We start from the raw sequence: 23,459 nt of genomic DNA, 5'->3' as shown, positions 1-23,459 counted from the left end.
CAGTTCGCAAACACTGAATATGCAAATCGTAGTATTTTATCTTGCGAAGTTTAAAAAAGGCCGATACGTACCGAAATTTGTTAAGTTAGGGTACTCTTATTGTAGGTACCCGGTACTAAATTTAATCGGAATATGCTGAGCAGTTTGAGACGTAACATGCAGAAAGACGGACAGGCGGAAAGAACTACCGTCCAGATTATTCGTTTTTTTACACAGAGTTTCCAAAGAACGCATAAAAATAGTAAGCGGTATTCACTATAGACCGTGCAACATATAAATGTAACAAATCTAACATAATCCAACAGCAAGCGACTCATTTTACAATTGAATGCCGGGTCAGAGCCAACGCTGGAAACACCGTCTGACAATAGGCAGTGCCCAACTTCATACTAATGCCTACAGGCTAATAATTGCGCTGTTTTACTCCTGTAACGTAGACGGTACCATGTCTGCGAAAAATCAACATTTTAATGTAAAAGTCAATTTCAGATGTCCTTGAGTCTTGAAACGTGGCTCTGTCCATGTTTCTTAAACAAAATGAATGTTTACTTGGCAATAAAAATAAATATTCAGTAAACATAACGTAATCATTCTCCTTATGAAGCAAAGACTACAGCGCCCTCACCTGCTAGATAACTACTTGCCTTTGTCGGGATATAACACGATATCCACAAATAAGCAGTTCTGATGTGTTATAACGTTACTTTCTGTTCTCTGCATAACCTGGCCAAATTTGTACTCCAAGTTGTTAAATATCCTTAAATATTTTTCAAAATCCACATTAAAATGTTAACTAAAACAGGATGTGGTCATGTAGGGTGTCCAGTCAGTACTGTTTGACGTGTTGTTAGGCTGTGGACGGAGGAGACTGCCTTCGATTGTCTGTCTGCAGAATATGTTGAGTGACCAGCCATAGACAGGCGACAAGTGATGGTTCTCCAGTTCGGGGAGAGGGGCCAACAACTCCTCGCCCCAAAAATAGACAGCCTAGTACCGAGGCAGGAACACGTCAATGAGCCTTCGAGGCTCATTAAAGCTGAGAAACGTTTTTTACACTATCGTGGAAACCATCAGATACCTCATGGAGGCTGTGTGTTAGGTTGGCTGGTTCATGAATAAAGTCAAGGCTTTTGATTCGGTAGCCTGTGAAACTGCTAATTACTTGTGTCTTTCCACATCTTCTTCATATTTTTGACGCAGACAGATTTTCAAGAATGCGGATTATTAACGCTGACATCACATATATTTGAAATCAATCTTAAAACACAACGTAGGGTTTTTGGGACGCAGTTCTAAAGTTTTACTCACATATAAGTAAGCTTGGCAATAAATAATACTATATGACTGTATTAAATTGTTTCTGAATCGCTTGTCTAGGTGCAAAAAGTGTAAGAAAATGTGTGCAGCTAATTTATAATACTACTTATTTTACAAGTTCTCAAAATTTCTACCACAAACCTGCCTTAAATAATGTAGAATATATTGGATTTCTTCACGTTCGACAATCATTAGCAAAGTGATTCGCATGCAAAATGATTTAATTGTGGGCCACATCGAATATATTTTAATACCATTGACGATTTGATCGAAATGAAGATACTTTCTCTATTATAGGCCATTGGTTTTTCAATGTGACCCAGTTAAATTACGTATTACAATATCGGTAAACCGAATGAAGTGTCAGTTTAATAGCAAAGAGATCAGGTTTTTGAAAATAATTATAATTGCTCAAATCTAATACTGAGCAATAAACACGATTTTAAAACAACATTCCTCATCCAGAAACTAATACCATAGAGAAGCAGTGACATTTGCTGAAGTAAGTTTAATGAAACTGTAGAGACTATTTTTGCGGTGTAAATTCAACTACTGCTGATAATGAAATTTGTATGCATGATCGGTCCCTCTTTCGCCTGCGCTGTTTCTAGCGTTTCTTATGGTGTTCATCATCCTTTTATATCTTTATTTATTGTTTTTTAAGCGAGAAAGATAATCCGTTGTCATTCCAGAGGTATACTGTTGAACCTGAAAAGCAGTGATGCTAGAATCAGTGTGCAATATTCCGAAGGATTTTATCATTTTTATTGGGGCATTAGCAATTTGGTCCAGGAATATTTTGACAAATCCTCGGCACTCAGCTTGAATTCTGAAACATAATAGGGCCTGGAACCTGAATTGTGTGTGTGAGATTGCAGATGAGAATTCTGGCCCTCCTTCTATAATAACTTTATCTTGAGTGTCTAAACATTTTAATTACTATGTTTCATTTTATGATCAGTATTAAACAGGAACAAGATATGTTATCATGTCTTGCAGCGAACGTCTGTGTAAAAAATAAATCAGTGGAGTTGTGACATCCTTACTCCACTAACAAACACCAAAAAAGGGTAAATGTTTTACATGTTCTTTAATATTAAAATGTCATTAGCTTGTTAGTTAATTGTTTTTATGAGACTGTTATAAATAAATTGCACATCTAATCAAAATCTTTTGAAAATAAATTCAGTTAGTCGATATATTTATTGCGTTGTTTATTCTTTGTATGTTCTGCGTCATTTACACTAAACTTAAGTGTAATTTCAACACTGTTGAACCGCTAATCCGTAGATAATTGTATGTTATCAAATTGGTCATAAGACGTGTATAACCGGAAGAAACCTAAATTTCGTTCAGAGTGATGTTTCCCATTATAAGTCACATTAAATGCAAAGCGTCTTAACGACTGTGCAGCAACTCCTTTTACAAAACCGTATTTAAGCAATATGATACATTGCCCTTAATTAGAAGCTAATGGTCATTCTGGTAATCAAGAAATGCCCAACCTTTTTTGGAACCGGAACGCCAATTACTGCACCCAGTCTCTGGATCCAGTCCTGAGCCAAATGAATTCAGTCCACACCCTCACATTGTTTCTTTAATTACATTTTAATATTATTCTCCCATCTATGCCTAGATCTTCCAACTTGTAGGTTCCATTCAGGTTTTTCTAATGTACTTCCTTGCGCGCTACATATCCTGTTCATCTCTTATTCCTTGATTTGATCGATCTCATAATATTTGAGGAAAAGGACATATTATGAAGGTCCTTATATAATTTCTTGCAGTCGTCTGTTAATTCTCCCCATTTGCTTTTATAATAATTATTTTTAACATATTATAGGACCACCTATTTCTCTGGATCTTTAGTTTTTAAATGAAGACGAATCACTTATTGAGTATTTATTATATTCGGTATGCTTGATAATATACAATGAGAACGTAGCAACAACTATCAGGATTGACCAGGCCCCAAAATTTAATCTGTAGGCCACAATAGCATGTTCAGAAATACTTGCAACTTTTTAGTACCTTTATTAGGACGATACGTAAGTGAGATTTGGTAATAAACCATTTGCTCTTTATTCAGAAGTTCCTATAATTTCTGTTTTAATTTTATGTCATATTTCTATCCGACATCTGCGACTTCCTACAGATATGAATAAATTTAGTTTAATTTCTTTGTACTTACAATATATGCTAATATCAGTAACTGGAAATTATGATCCTACATTAACTTCACTGTAATAATTTAATAATTTTTATGCATAAAATGAACCCCTTGAACCCCTCTGGTAACTATGTGCCACCTAATTTAACAATAAAATATTCTGCGTTTGGCCCACAAAACCTATTTACCGCTTTAATATCATTCTCGTTGTAAACAGGGATTATTTCCTTAAAAATCACTAAACATTTGATATCTGTAATGTTTATGGGTTGTGTTCTCTATGAGGTAAGAACTAAATTATTAAATATAATAAAGACGAGCTTCTGGTTCAAAGGATTAGCCTAGTGAAATAGAACATTTAACGTGTTAATTACAAGCTCCAAAAATCCTCGTGTCGAAATATTTCCCAATAGCGAATGGGCTTCTTATTAGACACTTCCAATCAAGTTCTGCACGTAAATAGTTTAAACTGTGGTAGATATCCTCAGAACTGGGACGAAATAATTTTAATTTCAGGATTAAGTTATTATTCTATAAGAATATGTTTACCTTAGGGAACATGTTTGAAGAAATATAATTTATGTGGCCAATTTATAAAACATAACAGTTTGTAGGTTAGGAAGCCACCATTAGAGTGAGAAAATTAGGATACTGCTTACAATTGTGCATTACGATAATAATGTTCTAATCTACGTTTTCTTGACTTCTGCACCTTTTAGTTATATTCGCATTCCTCTTTTTCTCTTTATGTATCCCACGAGACCAAAAGGAAAATGGAGTGTGCATGTTTCATGAATCTTTTATGAGAGCTGGGTATCCATGTTGTACTGTAGGCTTGTACTTTGTGTTTGTAAATAAGACTTCCGGCCATCTTGAATATATACAGGAGCATTGTGAGTAATTAGTTCTTGTACTGAACGTTGGTACTGGGCGTGGCTCCTGGCTCCACTTCGTCGAGGTGGAAATCGAAACAAGATCGATTGTTGCTTGCCCGTCTGTGATGCTGACGATTCATGTTCTACTCTCGTCTTTTTTTCGCCTCGTTAATTCCATATAATTAGCGTATTTATTTACGGTCGGAATAAATTAATTTCAAAAAGTAGTTGAATGATCGAATTATTCTTTGTGATCATATTAACGCACTGATTCACGATTATACTTGTTTTTAATGTCCATGGCTTTAAATTCGAGTGGTAACTACATTACGCTGGCTGCTGGACGTTTGATATACCCGGTCATCTACATCAAAATCGGGTCCACTGACAGTGTGGCTGTGTTGTGCCCCTCTGACCTACGTCGTTGTTCTGAAGCCAATAGAGAATGGTTATTTAACAGCTGCTGCACAATTATCTTTCAGTATTTTGGCTCTGTTTGAAAGTTGTTTTATTATTAACAGTTACTGCTTTCAAATTTATATTATTATCATTATTATGTTCACCACCACATTCATTGTTATGCGAAAATGTCAGAGTTTGTTAATATTCATATGTATCGCAAATTACTTGCCGAGAGTAAACATTTTCTTTTGGCTAATTTGTACAATTGTTGATCAATTATATGTGGATAAATTTAGTGCTCATTTGTGTATTGTTTATTATATTGCCTTCAGCTTTCAGCTATTGTGTTTTTAAAACTGAGATACATCTCTGGTAATAATTATTGGGTCATGAAACCACGCGTGTATCACTGAATTACAGGATTGACTGAAAGATGTGGCTTATTTTATGGTCCTATCTCAGTATGTGCTTGGTAGGTCTGAGGATAATTATGAGCGGAGATTCGAACCTGGTACGTACCGAATACCTTTTTGGTCACAGGTATACTTTCACTATCAAAACCGTCTAAATATGAGGTGAATGTATTTTTTCTTCAGTAAACCCTACGTATTTCATACGACCTAAAAATTATAGTGGTCGAAGGGTACAGTAGCAAATAGTTTGCCCACTGGCAGTGGTTTGGTTTCATTACCTAATGAATCTCAGCAAGAATGGAACAAGCCACAGAAGTAATACTTGCTGATGGTAATATCGGTAGATTGCCCTTTCCATGCCTTGTACTGGACATCTGTCTGATTCGAAGGTCTGGTGTCCTCCTGACTATTAAACTATGAATGCATGCGTCTGTTCATTCATGTCAAAGGCCCAATGTAGAACTGATTTTGCAGGTACCATGAGTAGCCGCGCGCTTTAGGATAATCGTTAATAATATATGAAATCCAAAATTAAACGTTTAACAGCGTGTAGAGCAGCCTTAGAATTGTTCTTGAGGTAAATGGTGTTGCTTTCTGTAAAGTAGATATCTTTCTGTTTGTTGTATGAACTACATTTCTAAATTTAAATAATCAGTGTCACGTTACAGTGGAATCTTTCAAAATAATATTGTTACATCTTCAAACAACGAAATAAGTGCATTACATAAATTGAATTTCTTTTGCAAAACTTGGAATATGACTGCTTTCTAAGTAATGTGTTAGGACCCCCCCCCCCCAAATACAACATTTAAAACCGAGTGATAACTATAAGAAACGTGATGTAGCAGTCAGTAACTCTGCAATTTGTATTTATGTGAAGGAAGATTTCTGTCTTCTGGGTTGTTGCGCTGTGTAGTCTGGTCGATGTTAACCAACGTTTCAGAGGTCATACTGCCTCCGTCATCAGGGCGAATTGTATTTATGTGTTTCGTATGATAATGTGACTCGTAATTCGTATGATTCTCAGTGGAAACAGCGATTATTTCCTGTACCAGTATTAACCAGTTGATCTTTATAATGGTTAAGTGTTTGCGGTACTTAGTGGTCGCCGTAGTAAGCACTTCTAAAACGTCTGTAAATTTCTACCAGGCTACCCGGATAAACAACCAGAATACAGTTATCTTCGGAGTAGTATTGTATATTTAATAACGTTGGACCCTGTTATAATCAGAAAGCGTGGGCATGTGTGCCCCTGTCTGTAATTTCTTGAACTACAGATCGGATAACATTTAAATGGCGCGAAAATGCTTCTTTACGAAAGAACAGTATTTGGAAGTCGCCGACATATGAAATTCAATGGGAGATGGTTACTTTCAGAATGATTAAGAACAAAGAACTGAAACTTGGAGACCATATCAGGCTTTCTTGTAGGTATATCTGTCTCGTTTGTGCCGGCGTTAACTAAAATACATTCTCTTGGCTTTGTATTATTCCAGGATCTTATCTGGAAACATTTGTGAGGCTATTAAAGCCAGAAACAATGGTTTCTGTTTCTGTTTCTGTAGTTCACTGTTCCCCTGTCCCTTTCTCAAACGAACATACCAAAAAACCAACTAATTTAGATTAGTTTATATATATATATATATATATATATATATATATATATATATATATATCTTGCTTATTTAATTCGTCGTTAAGAATAAAACTCACAAAAGGAACTTCGACTCAGTTACTGTTAAGTTACAGTTACGTCACAGTTATTAACGACTACTGTCTCTGTAGTTAGGCTCCACCCTTTGTGTCAGCAACTCTCCCAACAAGCGAACCAGCCAACAACGTCGCTCAAATGTAACATGTTATTTTCAGTGATTGTATATAAACGGTAAGGAAGCATAATTCATTGGTAAAACGCACTATTTGAGGAAGAAACTCACGTTACATTCAACCATTCGACATAACTCGCTGGTAAGTATGGAACCCACCCATTTCACAATGCTGCCAACCATATTACGATTCTGTAATATATAATTATATAAATTAACGTACATATATGATTTTTTTTACACTAATCAGAGACACATTTATAGTCTTAATGCCACATTCACAGAATTTTGTGTAAATGGTTTAGGTTCTGTGTGTGAGCTTCCCTTTGAACTGTAACATATAATTCGGTGTTTGCTGTACTTACAGCGTGATGGTCATCCGGTCCTCGCACGCCGTATCCCACAACTGCATATGGGTACAGAGTCCACAGCTCACATGCTAGTACATGCACATATGCTCCCTTGTCCTCCTTCTCCACCCTTCATTTTAGTTCTATAGTTTTTTTCCCTCTTAATTCTCTCTTTCTGGTTCCCTGATGGACATTCACTCCTCTCTGCTTCCATCTTCTTTCACTACACCTTTACACCGCATCTTCTGTTCCATTTCTCACACATTGCAGCCCACTATGATGCTTCGTACATACCCATACGTAATTCAAGTTGGGGACAAAACAGATCTATAATCTTCTGACGCCCGTGCCCCCTCTCCCCGGGCCAGCGTCCGTCCGCTCTTGTTTCGTCGATGCAGTTTGTTCACTGCATTACAGTTATCGATTTGGCTTTTCTTTCAAAACGTCATTTGGCACAAACTGAGTTCTCTAAACAACACGTTTATGTATACGAGAATCAGTTTTCAATTGTCTCGATGCTGCCATTTCACGTTTGCTCAGGGTGGATGAAATGCTTTGAACATAAAATTGTCTTCCGTCTTCAGAATACGAAGCTCTTTTCCAGACCGTGATCTACCAGACTACACGGCGCAACAAGCCAGAAGACAGAAATCTTCATCCTCACCGCTGTGAAAACCTCAAATCTTACAAATCCCATCTTGCCTTGTGTTAGACATGAAATCCAATTTGACAACAGGTCAGACTGGAACTACTTTGACGCCTTAGGGTAATGACCACTGTAATTAGCGACGCTTAAGGCTTTACGCTGGAACCGCAGGTTCGATTATTGCTTGAGCCTGGACTAATTGAGTTATTAAACGACGCTGTTTAGAAGACTGATATTATTGCATAATGAGACTAAGAAGAACATGCACAGATAGTAGGTAAGGATTCTTAAGGAGACAGTAGTGGCTTCAAGGCATTACACCTTCTTCTGTTGAGGTTTGACGAAATAATTTTGTACGTTTGTTATCATGTCTTACATATTGATGATACTAACAAAGTTTGATGCATGAATCTCTTCATCATGTCCTTCGGTATATTTGTTATTTACGTGAGAAATAATAGGCGATAAGATAATCTCACAAAAAGAGCTGTATTTTGGCCCATAGACAAGCAAGAATATCTGTTATTTGGATTTGCGTTCATTTTATCTGCATTTGTGTGTGCATGAGCTGAGATTGTTGTCAGTCAAGTGGCTAATTACGAGCTCAACGACCAGTATTGGATTCGTGCAAGGATTGGATTTTCCCCTTGCCACTGCTTTAAGACCGATTCTGGGATCCATGTACCATCCTAGCCAATGGGCACCGGGGTTTATTTCCCTGGGGCAAAGCTGCTGCAGCGTGATGCTGACCTTTAGTGGTTAAAAATGAGAGGCGATGTTTCATATACACCTTACTGTCGTCTTCATTCGTCAGTTTGTATATGTCTATGGGTATTTTAGTGATAATTACTTCGTGACTAACGTCGTGCCAGAATTATTATATGTTGGTTGAATTGTGGTGGGGGTTGGGGGAGGTTTGCTGGCTATCTGCATAACGATGATATCATTTAATTTCCCTGGGGTAGAGAAAAATTAATATTCCCAGCAGACTGATGAATTACTTTCTGCGGAACTGAAGTAACATGTTCGAGGAGCTACTGATGACGCTAAATCACGCTATTATAACCTATACGAAATATGTGAGATTAGAGGTTATCACTGCGGTGAGTCTAAAGATGGCCGTATTCTGGGTTGTTGCGACGTGTAGTTTGGTAGAAGTTCACCGACGTTTCAGAGGTCCTTGCTGTCTCCATCATCAGGACGATTTACCGGCTTTTTTCGCTTATGTTCTGGCGATTGCTTAAGTAATTGTATAATTCTCGCAACTTCAGTTTCTACCTTGGTGTTTAAACGTTTAGTTTTGTTTAAAATTATTCAAAAAACCATTAAGGACAAACAAAGGTCAAAGGAAATACAAAATCTCGAAGTAATTACGCCCATATAATAACATGAATCTCTTTGTTAACATAACTTATTTAGCTGTTGTTTGTCATGGTCTCCAGAACAGAGTACGAAACAAGAATTGGATCCTGCCCAATAGTTTTATGCGCAATGTTAAAATTATGATAACGACTGTCTTGTGGTATGTAGCACCGTCTAGTCTGGTAGAGAGAGGAGCTTACTGCCTCAACATCAGTGAGATTATCTAAAACTGTTAATTTGTAGGAAGCCATACAGAACTATATGCCGATATTGCTCAAAGCTCTTCATACGTGGATGGAATAGAAGACGCAAGAGTGTGTGTGTGCACAATGAAAATGCGCAACTGGCTCTGTTGACAAATATAAAAAAAGAAAGAAATCCTCTCTTCATTGCCTTATTTGATGTGTGTCCAGTTTTTTTCTTATTGTAAAGAAAAGGAACCAGTTTTAACAAGCAAGAATTTTTATTTTGCTTTGTACGCACCGATGCGGTCTTTTGCTCAGTGTGCGTGTACGTATGAACATGACGCGTCTCACTACAGGGTTGGGGATAATATATGCAACAATTCAATTCCGGAAGATGGCTGTCTTCTGGGCTGAAGCGCTGTGGAATCTGGTAGAAGTTTATAGATGGTTCAGAGGTCTGCTGCCTCCACAATCAGATCCTTGATGATGGATGTAGCAAGGACCTCTGAAACGTCGGTAAACTTCTATCAGACTACACGGCGCAACAACCCAGAAGACAGCCATCTTCATACTCGCCGCCGTGAAAACCTCAACAGTCGAAGGAGAATTTCTGTTGAACAACGTAATATAATACTTCTTTGAAAATAGAAAGTCGCTATCAATTTCTTCAAATCCTGTAGCACATCTAAAGTTAGGGTCGGCCAGCCTTATTCTTACGCGTCTGACTGTTGGAAACATGATTCTTCTATGACCAGGCCCTTGCACTTAGTATAAGTTCTGTTTATAGGAAAGAAATATAAATCTGGTGGGCAACAAAATTAATTTATGTGCAACTATTAAAAATTTATCGCCTAAGTGTTCGTGTCCATTCATATTTTTCAACCTACATTCTATATGCACTTTCTTTGGTCGTTCCAAAGATACTGTCCGAGTCTGGGATCTTGTGCCGCAAAGCCGGTGGTCGTCTCGTACATCCGCCACCTGAGGACGCGATGCCGTGGCGAAAAGCCACCAGCTTAACCCGGCCTGATTCATTGTATCATGAAGAAAAAGTGTTGCATTTACTTTGATCGAGGCCGTATGTGTCCACATTTTTAAATCTTGCTTCCAACCCTTTAGTTAATAATTTTTTTCTCATATGCCATTTACCCCGCCTCTTAGTCTATGGCATATATATACAGTGCATTTAAACAATGAAACCCTTGGGTGCGTATGTGTAAATATGCAAAGAAGCTGGACCCCGAGAGTGAAGCTGCGTCCGTTTGGAAAGAGAGGGGTCACTGGTCGAAGTCCCCTTCCCCCTTCTACCGCCACTTGGTTGGGTACGCAATGTCTACAAACGATAAGTGGCATATGGCACAGTACTTTCATCCCCATCATTTATGTGCGTTAATTTTTAAATGCAAAATATGGCGAAGTAATTTAGACTTGCGTGTATGTGTACACATATTTGAGGACATATCCACATGAATACGAACGCAAAGACGTTAATTATACATGTAGCCCAATGGAGAACGTATAATTAAGCAAAAGGTATTGAAGTAAAACATTAATAATGCACAAAATATGAAAGTACGGAATTATATGCTCGAGAAAAATAGTTCGTAATATGTTAAGGGTTACGTTCGATGGATCACGGTTCAAGCCCTACTGTAAGCTTTTCCAAAATTCCTTTAGGAAAAAAGTCTACAAATTAAACCTTTTCCTTTCGTAATACTCATCAATATATCGTTCTGTAATGAAAATAACACATGCGATCTGTTGTTTGAATTCAATTCGTTCAATTGCGATTAATTTTTAAAACCTGTTTTTATACTTTTGTGGAATAATGTAATAATAGTAATATTATTATTCTGGGAAAATAGTGCGTCGGATTGCCAAGTGGAAAGGTCTTCGCTAAAATTTCAGCCAAGACATTTTTTGTGGTTCTTCTTCGTGAATTCAGGAATTTTTTGGTGTCATCCATTTCGCCAGAGATCACCATATCTTCCTCTCTAATTAATTCTGCAGTCCCTGTGAGTAAAATAATGTTGCCCTATTTTGTACAGTAATCCTCATATGTAAAACGTGTCAGATAAATGCTTTAGATGTCGATGTTGTCTTCTGGGTTGTAACCCTCGAAACGTTGGTATCTACATGTAAGCCCACAACAACCCAGAAGACCAATATCGACGCCTTCATCGCCGTGAGAACCTCAGATCTAAAACGTTGTAGATCTTAACGAGATCTGTCTTTGATATATTGTTTCAAGTAAACTTGTATTGACTCAGTACTAAGAAAATTATATTCGCGGACATATTTCATTACCAAATTTTATCAAAAATTTTCACTGCTTCCTAAGATGATATTCAGACAGATAAACTTCACCTTCCATATGTGTGTTTGTGCATAAGATGGAAATATACAAACAAAATTAATATTTTTAACATTAGCATGGAAAGGGTTGATATCCGTGACCGTGTGTTTTTTTCTCTGGCGTAGGATGACTGACACGCGGCATCTACAAGCAGATGGACGGGTGTAGGGGACACTGTTGTTGACAATGAGCGATGCGGACTGCTTGTGTTTTTATTGTGTGGACAATACCCATCTATCTTATAATGGGGTGTGCGGATAACGTTCTTTCGTAGATCACCAGTGCGGGACTAGTTTTACCTGGGGCGCAATTAAAGACAGGATTCCGTGACCCTCAGAATGGATCAGATATTAGGTCTACTTTTCCAGGTGTATATTTTTAATCTCTGGACATCAGACCCTGAGCAGCAAGCGAACTCTGGCGAGTCGTCTGGCTGTTTTCGGAACGACCTGGGTTACTTGATCGGTTGGAAAATAGTGTTTCAGGATTGATTCCTACTGATTTGTTGCGAAATTTGGGGCCCAGCTGTCCTGACTGGGCTCGTCCATGTTTCCATACTAGGTGTTGAAAGGTGAAGTTTGAGGTTCTCAGGGTGGCGAGTATGAAGACGACTGTCTTCGGGTATGTTGCGCCGTGTAGTTTGGTAGAAGTAAGCCGTGCAGTAAGAAAGCCCATTACCGCAATTCACACAGCACTACGACTAGATCATGTTCCAGAGTTAGTTCAATCCAGCAAACCAGCTTATACCCTCTTTATTTATTACACGTATTAATGTTATCCTGCAATCTACACTTACGTCTCCCAAGTGGTCTCTCTTTCTCAGGGTTTCAATGCCTGTTATATCACCAACCAGAAATTATTTGAATAGATGTAAACGTAATATCATCTGGGGAATACCTTAACTTCTGTGTGAAAATTCTTGCTTCTAAACCAGTTTAATTGAGTAACTAATTTTTCGATGTTTCCAATCAAAATATTACTGTAGCCCGAAGGTTCGACATATCTCTACGTGCTATTCCGTCACTGACAATGACTTTCCAGTTCGACACTGACGGCAGGGGAGAGTACAACGGTCATGTTACTTCGTTTGATTGGCCGGCTGTGTGTCCGGTCCCAGGTGGCTAGAGGTTTCGGGTGGCCTCCTTCCGCCATTGTAATATATGCCGCATTTGTTGTGTATGTAAAAGTGTTGTATGTGCATTGCACTTTTTATGCGATCTTTGCACCGAGTGCATGACATCTACTCGAACCCAGGACTGTTTTAGGGGGTGTGAGCTTAGTTGCTGTAATGTCGTATCCAGAAAAAAAAATCTGATTTGGCACTGTTCTTAGTTTACGAGCTACAAGAAAAGCTGCCTGGGAGAATCGAACCCAAGGTACTTTTCCTGAGACCTCTCCTTGGTCTCGAGAAATAAGCAAGCCATGTTTGGTGTAAATCGACGTGTTCTTTCTCGAGGTGTAAGCGAACAAACACATGCCCATAAACCCACAATTTGCGAGCATCATCTTTTAAGGGTTAATGGAAACAAACAGTTGCTTATACTTGTACATTTATCAGTCACTCTTTGTTAACGATATACCAAATCATTTAAACTAATGATGACTTTAACGCTTTATTACTTTAACAATTAAGATTATACCTTGATGGAACAGAAAGACAAATTACTTTTGAAAATGACTGGATAGAAGAATTATTCTCTTGTAAATTTTCTCATATCATATACATCTGTATTATTTACTGCAGTAAATGATGTATCTTCTAGCGATGATCTCCCTGATGATGAAGGCATCAAGCACATTTCCGTAGAAGTCATCTGTATCGAATATACTTCAGGCAATGGGCCACGTCCAGTGCTGGCTAATATTTATGTAACGAATCAGCTGTTGCAACAAACCTTTAGAGAATCGTGAGATTTGAGATTCTCACGGTGGCGAGTGTGAAGATGATTTTCTTCCGGGATTCTGCGCAGAGTACACGCGTAGATGTTGACCGACGTTTCGCAGATGCTTACTGTTTTCATCGTTAATAATAATATTATGATGATGATTTAGATCTGATGAAGGGTAAAGAACATGTCGCCGAAACGTTACTTTTATCTTTGCTTTGACTCTATTGATTGCCCAAGAGGGTTTAAGAGCATTTGTTACCGAAATAGCGTATATTTAATATCTTACATAACTACAAATATCATATATAATTATTTTATTATAGGATATTGAGGATGAAACCTGTGAGTTTACGTTTTCTTCGTTTCAGATAATTGAAATCTAAACTAGCGGACATTTTTCACTTCAGATAAATGGCCGATTTATGTAGTTGTCAGTTCGTAATTTCCGTAGATTTTTCTGTGCAGACGGAACATTTCGAGAAAACTAGTTATTGTACATTCTTCCCAGTACTTATTCTCTGCATGAAACACTGCGTCAGAACAGTTTCACGTAAAGAATGATTTAGAAAGAATGACTCTTTTTGGAATAATACGTCAATGGGCTGGCATGTAAACCCAGATATTAACATCCGTTGCTGTTGTGGTTTCCTGGGCATATAATTTAACAGTGTTGTGGTTTCAGTCATGCCATAAAATTATGTATTGTTTTTATTTACACAAATTAAAAAAATATTTAAATTATAAGCATACATTTTTATGCATGGTGTTACCCATCTGTGCTTAACACTAAACATTTTCAACGCTGACCCATGTAGCACACATGCGCTGTGGTTCACCACATATGACCCTTTCCCTCCCTCCCCTGCTTTGCCTTCTGTTTTATATTTGGCCGTGACCCTGTAGTTAGTAGCTCTTTGTACAAGCCCATCGGTTGCAGCTCTGAGTTGTAAGAAATAGAATGATAAAAAATTATAAAAATCCTTGTATCCTCTTCTGTCTCTCTCTTCTCTACACGTGGTTCCTCGCCGTCCACTCTCTGTGGCCGCTCTCAGAACTCAGGAGGTCGGTCTCCTTTGTACTTACGCATTCATTTAAACGTTAGAAGGGCGAGCATTTTGTTATAGTCTTGTCTCCTATGAGCGTCATATGTGATGTGTCTTTAAGGTCTCCACATGTGTGCAGATGGAGTCCCAGCACCAATACATGTGCCATGTTTGATTATATTTTATATTTTGGGATTCTTTTTTCAAAATTGCAACTGTACATGGATGGATCTTGTTATTTGCATATGAATCAGGAGGTTGCAAGATTATTTAAGGATTAAATCAATGAATGAATATGTAAGTTCATATGTTCACTAAAATTATAGTACATATGTAAAAGCCGATGTTATTTGATAGCCGTGGAATGACATGTTTACCGGGTCTTGAACCTCCGAAACTGTTACATTGAATTATGACATCTTTTCTGCGGAGAGACTTGTTTTGTGGTGCCACATCATAGATGCAGAATATAATATCTTTTGATATCCGTGACTTACAGTAAGTGACATTACGTTGCCTTATTCTAATTTCAGCCCTAAATTATGCTTTCGGGCATGACGTCAAATATGAAGTCGTTTAATTTCGACTCTAATTTCATGTAATATTCTTTCGCTATGGAAGATCTTAAATTAACTGAATTTATTAATGGAAAACATTTTATTTCGAAGATCAGTTTTTTCGTGATATACGTGTATGAAACTGAATAAATTTTACTTGCTTCCAAGAGCTTTTTCTCCCAATAAGTGTAAGCGTACTATGCAGTAAGTTCCAGAAATAATTATGTACTCTCGATTGATATGTAAGTGGATTTGAAGTTTTAATTAATTATTCTTTTTTACAAACAACGCTGTTAACACTAGAAATATTGAGTAAATTGGTCTGTCTCATTATACAGGATAAGGACCATGCGTCAGGCTCTTGTGAACGCGGTATGAACATCCAGGCTTCATAAAATGGAAGATATTTCTTATATATATATATATATATATATATATATATATATATATTAACTGTCTTATAGCTTATGATGGACTATTCTCCTTGTTGTTATGTTTCGCTTTGGTTTTTAAGAACCAGCATAAAGGTTGTCCTGGATCTTCTGAAATAATGTTGAAGATCCTGTCGTATTTTAAAATCAATCGAGACAGGCGTAACTGAGTGTGTCCTTATAGAAAGAGATAAGTGAGCTACTTAGCTCTAACAACTCAAATGCCATCTATGACACAAAGCTCTGTTAATAAAGTGACTGGATACAGGTTAGATGACCTGGGTTCACTTTTCGGTCGTGGTAGGATTCTTCTCTTCATGACACCCAGCCCAGCTCTTGGACCGCCCAGTTTTCACCACGGATTCTTTAGCAGGAGCTAAAGCGCCTAAATTGTAAAACCGACCTCTTATATTTATATTGTGTAAAGGTTAAGAATGCATGGAGTTTATTTTCCAATCCTCATAGATCTGTTGCTCTAGTGTTCTGGTTCTTAAAGTGCATTGAATGTTGAGGGTATCACCCCTGCCTGACTTTTTTCTGTTCCGTTATTACATTATGTACTCATATATACCGAAATCAACGAACTAATAATTATCGTGGCTGATCTTTAATTTCGTCCTTCCGTTTGTATGTTTCCAGGTAAGATACACGTACAGCTGGACCAAGCGATGTGTGTGTACAATGAGAATGGACGGGACCCAGTGTGCCATGCGAGGATCGTACAAAGGTCGCCTCTGCAATGCATGTTTCGACAAAGAATAGCGGCAAACCCTATTTAGATGATCATAAGCGATGGTCAGATGCGTGTGGGGTCGTTACATTTTTTTGTATGTTGTTGATTCAACATCTACTCTTATATTCAAATTTCCGCTCCGCACTTTTGTCTTCTTTTTTTGTGGGAGCTCGCCTACCGTGATTAAGGAACCAAGGTTTAGTAATCGTTTTGAAATACTGATATAAAGGTCCGTTTTTATGAGTGTGTCCACACAAGTGCAGTTAAGAGGCTAGAATGCAGTAATAGGGGGCAGCAGAGCCTCTGTCTTTCTCTGGGGCAGAGTTTATGTTGTAGGGAACTGCTTTGCCATCCATCATCTGTCTGAAACCATTCAGAAATTCCTAGACGAATTATTTAGGACGCAGTGCAGATACTCAGATGCGAGACAGTTCAATGGTTTTTTTTTTTTAGATTTTTCATATGAACTGTAAGTATTTTATTTTTGGTAGCTCAGTCAGTATAGTAACTAGCTACGGGCTGGACGACCGGGGTTCGATCCCCGACGGGGGCAGAGGATTTTTCCTGTAGCCTCTGCGTCCAGACCGGCTCTGGGGCCCACCCAGCCTCCTCTACAATGGGTACCGGGGTCCTTTCCCGGGGGTAAAGCCGGCCGGGGCGTGATGCTGACCACTCACCCCCATCTAGTGCCGAGGTCAAGGAAGAGAGGAGCTATACCTCCTCTCACCCCAAACGCCTACATGGCGTATAGTGGGACAAACTTTACTTTACCTTACTTTACATTAATGAATTTATGTCATTCACCCAGTTTACTTTTAGTACACTGAAGACTTCAAATGAAATTTTATTAGTCTAGTGTATGTTTTAAAAGTAACAAACCTTCTGTGTTTAAAATGAGCGGATTTCGAATTGGTCACATACAAGCTACCAGCAAAATATCCACTTGAGCACTTTCAGATACGTACAGCATCTGTATTTGGGTCAATTTGTCATTATTATTATACACATCTGCAGAAAATATATTCTTTATCTCCGCACACCGAAAATCACTACAATGCGGGCGATTCGTTCTTATGATATCAGGAATTGCTTAAAGTCGACTGTCTATTCTCAAATCTTCTTAATAGTCATTCATTGCAATATTGACTCGGCCTTTCGTTAATAGAGGCACAATTGCGTAACTACCTTCATGGAGCAGAGACCTTATAGGGACACTTATAGTCTGTCAAGTAATCAAGAAATCCCCCATCCATTGCAAGACCCGAAAGTTCGTTACTGTGTTCATGAAAGGTCACCCTGGACTATGTTCTCAGTCAGATGAATCCAGATCAACACTCTCACATCATATTTATTTAAGATTCGTTTTAATATTATTCCTATTCTACGTCTAGGTCTCTCGAGTAGTTTTCTAACTTCTGATTTTCCGATTGTGCATTCTGATCTTTTCTGATCACTCTGCATTCTCCGTGATGTGTTTCAACTAATAATATTTGGTGATGAGTGGAAATTATTAAGCACCTAATTATGCAATTTTCTCCAGCCTCCTGTTACGTCCACCTTTAAGACACGCCCTATAATTGACTGGCGACAAAAATAATGATTTTTTTTTTGTAATTCGTAAAATGTACGCCGTATTTAAAAATGGGAGAATTAGGTAAAACAGAAACAAATATTCCGTGCAATTATTACACCTATTTTTACATGTCATCATCGTCTGTCCTTTGTTCTATAAATCATTACTCTCTACGTATAGCCTATTTTTAGTTTCATGGTTTGAAGATGGTTGTCTTCTGGGTTGTTGCGCCGTGTAGTCTGGTGGCTTATCAACCTGATGATGGAGGCAGCAAGGACCTCTGAAAGGTCCGTAAACTTCTACCAGACTACAAAGTGCAACAGCCCAAAAGACATCCATCTTCAGACTCACCGCCGTGAAAACCTCAAACCCTATTATTCACGGTTTCTTAGGATCAGAGGTTTGTGGTTTACAATATAGGCCTATGCAAACAAAAATGTCTTGTGATTAAAAGTAAAATACTCGTTTAGGGATTTACTTGATTGTAAAAATATTGAAAGGTCAAAACACGTACTGAAACAGGTTAATATTTCGTAGTGTAGGGTAAGTTACATCACCTTTATAATAGAACGCTGTCTCTGGAATTCTTTACAGCTGTAAACAGCAGGTTGAGAAGAGGTCTATGTGCGGTGCTACATTGAAATCGAGATAAAAGATCAACCGAACTGGTTTGTAAGAGACACCTTCTGTCCGAAGTACCATGATCTCGTGTTTCCATGTAATGCGGCTATTATTTATGGCAGGCGAAGGACTGTACTTGTTGCAGTCATAGCACACCTCCTGCGGACTGGACATAATAAAGTCCTGTTTCCATATCTTTCCTTTGAAATATCCTCAGACTCACAAAAGGATGCGTCGGAAGTTAGCAGAAATGCTTATAATCTCTCCAAATCGAACACGAAAAAACGTAATAGTGTGTCCTTACACGCACCATTTAAACATTCGCTGTTATTTATTTGAAAATATTTCGCATGGTCGCCATGTTATTGCTAACATCGACAGCTTTAACCGTTCCGGAAGTGAAATTGTGCACATTTCTTAGTATAATGAATTATTTTGTGCCTTGAGGAATACGATCAAAGAACCCTAGGAGCTGAAGCTACTATTTTTCAACAGAATACAATTATAATTTGTGCGTCACTTGAGTATTTTTGTTGTTTAATTGCAGTCGTTTCCATGTACCATTACAGGAACTGATACTGTAAATTCTGGAGTGAAGTTGTTGTTTTGTGAGGCTTCTTGTCATACATAAAATATTTTAAATATTCTTTGTAGAATTTCGCCAGCTATTTTTACTAAAATATGCGTATGATCACCGTATTTGAATCATTCAAAGCAGACATTTAAAAAAATTGTACTTCCTGTGTCATGATCTTCCGACTGAAAGCCTGTCAATTCAGTAAAAATAAGTTATATGGAAAACAGCACTGCAGTAATACGCGTAGCTCTTCGTATAGCAGAAATTCTAAGACATTAATCTTCAATACTCCCATCATCTTAACTTTAGTCCGAAAATCTTATGAGAAGACATCTCTTGGAATATTTAGGTATTGACGGGAGTATAATATTAAAATTGATCTTGTGGTTGAGGATTGCATCTGTCTGGTTCAGAATAGAGATCAGTGGCGGACTGTTGTGATCGTTCGGATTCTATAAGATGCTAAGAATTTCTTGATTAGTTGAGCGACCTTTCGCTTCGCAAGAAGGACTCTGCTCCATGGAGTTACATAGCAAGATTTTCAAATGTATATATAAAAGAAAGTGTTCAAAGATATTCTTAAGAAAGTTTTCGTTTGGTTCACAAGATCGTCACACACCCCCACAGACTTGATATGCCTATAATTAAACCAATTTTCCTTGAGAGCGAATAGTAAATAAATCTAATTTTAAATTAGATGTGCCGTGGTTTCGAATGAATGCAAGCAGATACGGCTTCCATGTGCTAAGGACGTCAGTCACTGAACGAGGCGTGGGTTCGTCGTTACGTTTGTTACCCTGGTACAGGCCTATTAAGTCACAAGATTGATCTCAAGATATTATTGTCGTGGTGCTAGGCGTGTAAGGAGTCATATGTTGTGACGAGTTGCAATACCGTGCGACATATTCTGGAGGAAAGTGTCCATTCTGTTTGTCAGCATCGTCTGTTGTCACTAAAATTTAGTTGGTCTTCCTCAGAATATACTGATGAATTTTGGGATAGTATCATGAGATACACTTCAGATCCTTCCAAATCCTTACCTACCGACCACTCATGATTATCTTACCATCTCATTTGTCGCTATGTTAGATCTAAAATCTGACAAAGTAATGTAGTACTTAGAAGCGCATGTCTATTGGAAGGTGTAACAAAACAATATATACGAATTAAAACCATTACTTATTTCGGTTTAATGACGGAAGCTGCGAGGCGTTAATATTTGGACATTGTTCTGCTGCGTTTTGTAGAAATTTGGGCACTGTAAATACCAGTCTATGGATGATTGAAGTCTTTTGTTTTATTGCATTGTTTTCACTAAGTACGACATAAAATTTAAATTAAGTATTGTTTATGATAAATTAAAATCATTGCTTGTTTTTGCTTAAATAAAGAGCATAATACAATTGATCTATCCCATTAGGCTGAAAACCTCATAACAGCAAATAATCAACAGACCAATAAAATAGACAATAGACCACTTGTATAATACTGCAATGCGAATTTCAGTGGATCAACAGTCGGCGAATAAAAATACTTCAAAACCAAGTTTATGAACTCTGTAGATCCGTGATTATTCTTTATTACATATGCTTTAAAATTACGAATTCACGTCTCCACGTGATGAAACGGCAGTGATTATTAAGAATAATGACGCTGTCTGCTGGACTCTTTCCAGGGTAGATGCGCCAGTAATGATACCAGGTTTTTCATGTAGTGCGTCAGACGCTGCAAACTTCAGCCCTCTGTTTCACTTCGGCAGTCCCTCGCAGTTTCGTAATTGGTTATTTTCTTCAATTAGTAGTGTCTCATTCAGTTTGACATGTGTAATAATTTCGTAAGCTTTATTAAGAGAGAGAAAGTACTTGGGTGCTATTTGTCATTATAAAGGATAAGAGTTTCTGACAACAAGAACGAATGAAGACATTCTTGAAAGTAAAATTAAAACACTCGTTTTATTTATTCAAATTACGAACATGCTAAATTCGCGGAATGTTTGTTAGTATGCAGCTCAGGATATATTTTCTTCCTTCATATATCTATAAAAGTAAAGACTAATATATTTTATTTTATTCAGTGTTCTGTCTGACGACAGGTCCATATGAGCAGGATCCTTTCATCCTTTTCTCGGACTGGGACCTGTTCATATACGTTCTTGGCAGATGATCCAGAAGTGGTTTGCCATTGCCTTCTTCTGTGTGTGAATGGAGTAATTGTTGGGATGCCACGGAGAAACCGGGGAAGCCCCCGGAGGAAAAATCCGTGTTGCCTAGACCACGGCCTTGCCCAACACAAGTTATAAATTCTGGATGTTACGCCGTATAGGCTGGTGGATGTTTACGGACGTTTCAGAGGTGCTTGCTGCCTCTATCATCATATTCGTGAGAACATTAGTCTCATCAAAACTAAAATTTTACATATTTTTCGTGGGTATGAAACTTACTATCTCGCATTAAAGGAAGGAAGTGCAATGAGGGCGTTTGAAAACAGACTGCTGAGGAGATGATTTGGATTTAATGACAGGAGACTGGGGAATATTTCGTAATGAAGAGATTATTTATTCTGTTCTCCAAATATTACTAATATGATCAAATCAAGGAGGTTGAGGTGGGCAGAGCCTACAGCATGCATGGGCAGATAAGAAATGTGTAGAGAATTTTGGTTGGGGACCCTGAAGCAAAGAGACCCATCGGAAAGCCATAACGTAGGTGGAAGAATAATTTAAGAATTAATCTTAATGTAACGGAATGGAAGGGTGTGACGAGGCTCGGGTAGGGGTCTTTAGCGTGCTGTTGTGAAAACGGCAGTGAACCTTCGTAGTTCATAAACGATGGGAAATTTAATGAATTAATGTACTATCGTATTCTCGAGGACTCTCCTTCATGGAATCAGTTAGGTAGTTAATCAGCTAATCAGTTATGCCACGAATTTTAGTTTTGAAGGATTTCAGTTTCGGAAAGAGATGCCGTTGAACTGCTTTATCCGCTGCACTCAGCTGACTGTTCGTTCCGAAGGGCGCCCCAGTGTTAATTATGAGTAACTACTCCGGTGACAGCAGTTTACCAGTGGGAAGACATGAAATTGAAAAGCGTTCATAAAACGTTTCCAAAGCTGGTTACACATATAGCAAAAATCTGCAGATTGGACAGACAGACAGACAGAAGTTTAATGAAGTATCAACTGTGTTTCATTACACATTCTTTACAGATAAACGGAAGTAACTTAAAAAGTATGCCGTTTGTGGCCAGTTGTACGCATGTGTTAACCCTTTAAAGTCTAGCGGTAACGAAATATATTACCCACCTTAAGAAATCGGAGATTCTCTTTTATTTTTTATTTATGTGTTTATGTTTCTAAGCGTAAAGAGGTTTATTTACATAAATATCGTTAACAATTTGATCTTTGTAATGGTAAATGTTTTCTTTTAGATATGGACTGAATTTTTAAATACTATTTAGAAGATCGTGCCACGGTGGTCTAGCGGTTAGAACGCTGGCCTTGTAATCCTGGGGTCTCGGGTTCGATTCCCGGCGGTGCCCGAATTTATAACTTGTGTTGGGCAAGGCCGTGGTCTAGGCAACACGGAGTTTTCCTCCGGGGGCTTCCCCGGTTTCTCCGTGGCATCCCAACAATTACTCCATTCACACACAGAAGAAGGCAATGGCAAACCACTTCTGGATCATCTGCCAAGAACGTATATGAACAGGTCCCAGTCCGAGAAAAGGATGGAAGGATCCTGTTCATATGGACCTGTCGTCAGACAGAACACTAAATAAAATAATAATTTAGAAGACCGACCTTCGACTTTAACAGGTTAATACTGACATAACGAATATCTGCGTATTAAGTAACGACTGGTAGTTAGAATTATTTGAGGCACTTACTGAACTTCTACGACACAATTTTGTAGTTAAAATTGTGGTGCAATGAAAGACTTACATGATTAAACTTCATAACTGTACACATGCTGCATTAGAGTGTTAGCTAATTAAAGCTTAGCACTGCTTAACGGGAGGAAAATGAGATAAGCATAAAGGAGTTTTGTTCGAAAACTGTGAAGGAGCAGACCACTTGAGAAAGCCTAGACGTAGATGGGATGGTTTTATTGAAACTATAGGATGCGGATTAAATTTCAC

At 38.0% G+C, this 23,459-nt stretch overlaps 1 protein-coding gene and 1 long non-coding RNA gene across 5 annotated transcripts in view; one reads left to right on the top strand and one right to left on the bottom strand.

The window, feature by feature from the left end:
- LOC110839329 (uncharacterized) overlaps positions 1-7,637 on the bottom strand; it is a 140,521-nt gene extending 132,884 nt beyond the window's left edge. Inside the window, exon 1 of the long non-coding RNA XR_002546433.2 lies at positions 7,369-7,637. This is a non-coding gene — a long non-coding RNA (uncharacterized LOC110839329). The remainder of the gene's footprint in view (positions 1-7,368) is intronic.
- The window catches only part of MESR6 (misexpression suppressor of ras 6), an 841,969-nt gene that overhangs the window by 768,563 nt on the left and 49,947 nt on the right, over positions 1-23,459 (top strand). Inside the window, exon 8 of one of the 4 annotated variants that reach the window (XM_022083379.2) lies at positions 18,723-20,859. The exons of 2 other annotated variants lie outside the window; for them this stretch is intronic. In XM_022083379.2, coding sequence (XP_021939071.1) covers positions 18,723-18,780 — 58 coding nt within the window. In that variant the 3' untranslated portion in view covers positions 18,781-20,859. Of the gene's footprint in view, positions 1-16,461; positions 16,960-18,722; positions 20,860-23,459 lie in introns of those variants that run through there. One more of the 4 variants, XM_022083396.2, reaches the window with a different exon arrangement.

This window comes from Zootermopsis nevadensis, unplaced genomic scaffold, assembly GCF_977971745.1.
Source record: "Zootermopsis nevadensis isolate Lab colony 2312 unplaced genomic scaffold, Znev_1.0 Znev_ptg000017l, whole genome shotgun sequence".
Taxonomy (NCBI): Eukaryota; Metazoa; Arthropoda; class Insecta; order Blattodea; family Termopsidae; genus Zootermopsis; species Zootermopsis nevadensis.
Note: the sequence above shows the minus strand (reverse complement) of the source record. Positions and strands in the feature narration are given on the sequence as shown.